This window comes from Myzus persicae, unplaced genomic scaffold, assembly GCF_001856785.1.
Source record: "Myzus persicae strain clone G006 unplaced genomic scaffold, MPER_G0061.0, whole genome shotgun sequence".
NCBI lineage: Eukaryota > Metazoa > Arthropoda > Insecta > Hemiptera > Aphididae > Myzus > Myzus persicae.
Window position 1 is genome coordinate 512,893 of NW_019102414.1, and position 4,494 is coordinate 517,386.

A 4,494-nucleotide genomic window follows, 5' to 3' on the forward strand; every position below is an offset into this window, starting at 1 on the left:
AAAGAGTAGAATTTGTTCGGATATATAGCGATACATTTAAAATTAAGACACTGATTATTTAAAAAATATTTTTCTGAAGTTTTTACTTTTTTCCGTGACAATTGATAGTTTTCATTTCATATTCCAAAGCAGAATGTTTTCCTGAGTATTTCAATACTTAAAAGTCAAATTTTAGGAAAAAATAGTTTATAAGAATTTAAAGTTTTGATATACTATTTCCTGGAAACCAAAATATTCTGATTTAAACTATGTAAATATTTGAGTATTATTTATTAGTTTACAAGCATAATGAAAAAACCTAATTGTTAAAATGAGGTATTAACAGATCAAGAACGCCAAAGACCGTGCTTTTGTAATTTGCAGTTACTGAAAAATACCCTATCTATATTTAGTATTAATTTTAATCATTTGGGCTCCCACTCAATATGATTGTACTTTTCCTATTTTATTTTCCTACCACTAGACATAAACCTTGTCACCCTCACAAACATGACCAGCCCCTCGGTGTAGCATGTTCATTCAATAAGTATCTATTTCACATTTCAACAGGTTCCAAGTTGCAAGTACAAGAAGTAATATTAAAATTTAAAGGCAAACTTCATTTGATGAATTGCAATTGAAATTATTAATTTTTATTCAATTTGGGATAACCTATTATTAAATAAATTATACACGTTAGACCATTTACTCAGATTTAACCTTATATCACACATTATAATTCTTATGTTATTTTAATTTAGCATTTCATTTTTAGGCTTGATATTCTTTGGATTAGGTAAACTGTTAGTTCCAAAACCTCCTTTTCATATTTTAAGACACAGACTAATTTAGATTACTAAGATGAGGAAAATGCAGAATATTAGAAAAAAAAACTTTTGGTAAGTTTTATATGTTTTATTGAAATAACACACTCAGCACATAAAACGGTTTAGGATTCCATCTCTTCGCCTTGTAGCTCTTTAAGATACGAAGCTTTGGCATCAACAACACGTTGTTTGCGCTCAGCATTGGTTAATTTCTTAGCGTTCCAGCGTTTAGGTTCCTTTGAAACTTCCTTCTTCGGCTTCCTATCTCGTTTCGGGTCACTTCTGATATTTTCATGAGCCTTCTTGTACATATTTTCCAACTAGAAAATAGTAAAATGTGTGAATTAAAAGAACTATGTAGTTATTTTTCTTTCAGGCAACATAAAACAAAAATACTTTATAAAAACCCAATATTATTAATTTTTTTATTGTGCAACACCAAGCGGGTTGTCAATATTAGTGGGTTTTTGACATGTCAAACGAACTACTACAAAATTTTATATAGAACATGAGGGGCAGGGGGAAAAAAGATGATAAGTTAAGAACACCTATATCTACAATATAAAATATATATTTGTGATTGTACAGTGTATTAATGGCTTTTGACTATTATTAATCTCTCTTCCCCCTGCAGACAAGTATGGTTAATATATATTTTACTTTAAATGATCTTTGAAAATTGATACATTTTATACTTAGAGGTACCCTAATAGAAAATAATTGTTAATAATCTTAAAAGTTGCATATTTATAATTATTCAGTGATTTAGCAACATCACTTTTAAGTTCAGGCCTATTAACCATATTATTAATTTAATACAACTTTACAAGAGCAATAACAAATAACGTGATTTGAAATTGTATTAAAAAACTACATACATTAAGAATATGAAAGGTACTGGTCAACCAACTTGTGCACATGGTGGCATTGTTTGCATTAGTGTGAGGAGCGCACCTGACAGCAGCTCTACAACTTTTATTATTATGAACACAGTATAGATTAACTTAAAAGTAACATACAGTAAAACCTCTTAATCTCACAAAAAAATCGGTGGGCTCCGAGGTTGGTGCAAGGTTAAACTCTGTATTGAACAGAAATTTTCAAAAAAAAAAAAAATACAACATAATGCAGTAGTAAAATATTCTGCGGTCTATCCATGAATATTATTGTATTAATATCATCTATTTTGAATGTAAACGTTCTATTAGATGGTTAACCTAGCTAGCGGTTGCGATACCTTTAAAACATTTAATAGTCCCATGTGCAATTTTGCAAATGTTTAATGTCAGGTAACACATTCTTAAGAGTATAAAGATACAATAATTACCTATAAGTTGATTTATAATTTTGAATAATATTATTATAAAAATATTTAATACTTAATTCTAAACACAAATTGGAAATCAACATTAAAATTCTCAGTATCATGCAAATGTTTAACTCTTGGTGCAATGTTAAATTTTTTTTTATTTGTCCAAGATACCATTGTTATGTACTTATTCATCTTATTCTAAAGAACACTTAATAAAGTTACTTACATCATCAGCGACGATTCCTAATTTTATGTACTGAGAGAACTGACGATTGTAAGCATCTTCATCCTCTTCTTCTAATTTTCGCATGTATTCAGCTACGTGCAAACCCAAAATGTGTTTACGATGAGTCTCAGCACTGTATTCTTTGGCTTCAGCATCGTAGCCAGGGAATCGTTTCACGCTATAGATCAGGAAAATCAGATTTAAAAATAGGGTAGCTAAAATCTTAAATTTTTTTTAACCCACCTGTGAGGAATGTTGAAACCTCCATCGACGGCTCCTTTCATTGCTCCAAAAACTCTAGCACCTGTGCTGGTCTTCATCAAACCAACATCTAGATTGCAGCGGAAAGCATTTGGACCTTCATCAGCAGGTTCAACGTAGTATTCTTCACCATTAGCTTCTTTCAATCCTTCGTACAAACGGTCCAAACCAAGTTTTTTCAATAACTAAATATAGGAGAATAGATTTAAGACAAGACATAATAAACACAAAAATGATCTTGAATAACTTACCCTGCGGGCGACTAAGAGTCCAGTACAGTAAGCAGCAGCATAGTTGGTTAAACCTACTTTAATACCATATTTAGGCAATTCGTGGCTGTAGGCAGCGCATACGATTTTGTCTCCTTCAATGCGGGAGTGTGCAACCTAAGTGTTCAGAGAGAATGTATTGAAAAAATGTTATAATCATTGAAAACAAATTTAAAAACGAACCTGGCATGTGATGTCTCGGTTAGAGAAACGAACGATCAAGCGGTATTTGGGTGTATCATATTTGTTCTTGTCCTGGACGATCAAACGTTTGCGTGCATAGTAGTCAGTCTTACCTTCACGACGCCTCTTGAATTTGACTTGATAACGTTTAAAGTACTGTTTGTTCTTAACAACTTTAACGAAACCCTGAAAGTTTGAACGATATTATTAATATACATAATGCTTTGGTCGATTATAAAATGTCAGAGTGGACGGACAGCATCTAAGTGACTTTAGTGGTTAGCAATTTTATCCAGTCGAATCCACGAAAGTATTAAACGCAAAACTTAAATAAATCGAAACAAGTATACTTATGTATGAATAATTTCGATTACTTACCATTATTAATACGAAAAATCACAAACGAACGACGTAAACCTAAAGGATACGCCGTGCAAAAGTAATGATTTCTAAAGAGAAGTAAGAAAACTCAAAAGAGACAACAACTTCGGAAGGAGATAACGTAACCTAAAAATTGCGGTACATTATCATGGAAGACAATACTGTATACATTACACGTGCCGTGAACACTGACATGAACATGGTTCACTGTTTTTACTCCATGATTAACTTTAGTATCACTTTTTGAATTTGAACGATTCTATTATCATAAATCATCAGAATAATTCAATCACAGGACACAGACTAATAAGATTAAGATTTCTTATTACCCACTGTGTGAATTCAATAGTATGAAATTTGAATATAAATAATATAATCTAGAAAGTAGGAATTCGTCAACAGTCAACACGTACCACGGCCGGTTTCATTCTTGTCTATGACTACAGACGTGACACAAACTGTTTTCAAAATAAAATAATATTATTAATTTTATTATTATTTGAATATTATATTATTATTAAAATATTATAATCTTCAATCATGCGGTATGCACTCATGTACAAATATATTGTACCTGCATATTATATTCTTTTAGTAATAATAATAATTATTTTATAAATACTAAATAGGTGTAAATATATTAATACCTACTATTACATAAATCATAGCAAATGATCACCTATATGTAGGTACCTACATCATACATTCCTGACTGAATAAAACACATGAATTATTATATTACATTTTAATATTTTGGGTTTCATTAGGTATATGTATTTATACAGTCAGGTAACCTACATATATTTATGCATATAATTTATCTGATAATATACCTATATACTTGCAAGTTGCCGGCTTGCTGCATATCTTTATATTATATTGTAATTTAAATTACTGTTTAATTAATTGTGTTCATAAGTTAATGATAAAAGTTCAATTTACCTATCTCCTTCGTATCATAGCAAATGTTATACTACTAAGACATGAGGTTCAGACTCGCTTTACAAGTAGTATGGTTGTACACAATTTTTCACGGCTTGCTGGTTTTATTAATAA

At 30.5% G+C, this 4,494-nt stretch overlaps 1 protein-coding gene across 1 annotated transcript; it reads right to left on the bottom strand.

The window, feature by feature from the left end:
• Positions 1–873: 873 nt before the first annotated feature.
• LOC111032060 (60S ribosomal protein L5) lies at positions 874–3,579 on the bottom strand. Its single transcript, XM_022312244.1, has 6 exons — positions 3,436–3,579; positions 3,058–3,243; positions 2,857–2,991; positions 2,588–2,790; positions 2,345–2,522; positions 874–1,126 (listed from the first exon to the last, which is right to left on the bottom strand). Exons 1-6 carry the CDS (start codon positions 3,436–3,438, stop codon positions 929–931), a joined length of 903 nt encoding a protein of 300 aa, XP_022167936.1. The 5' UTR covers positions 3,439–3,579; the 3' UTR covers positions 874–928.
• Positions 3,580–4,494: the final 915 nt, after the last annotated feature.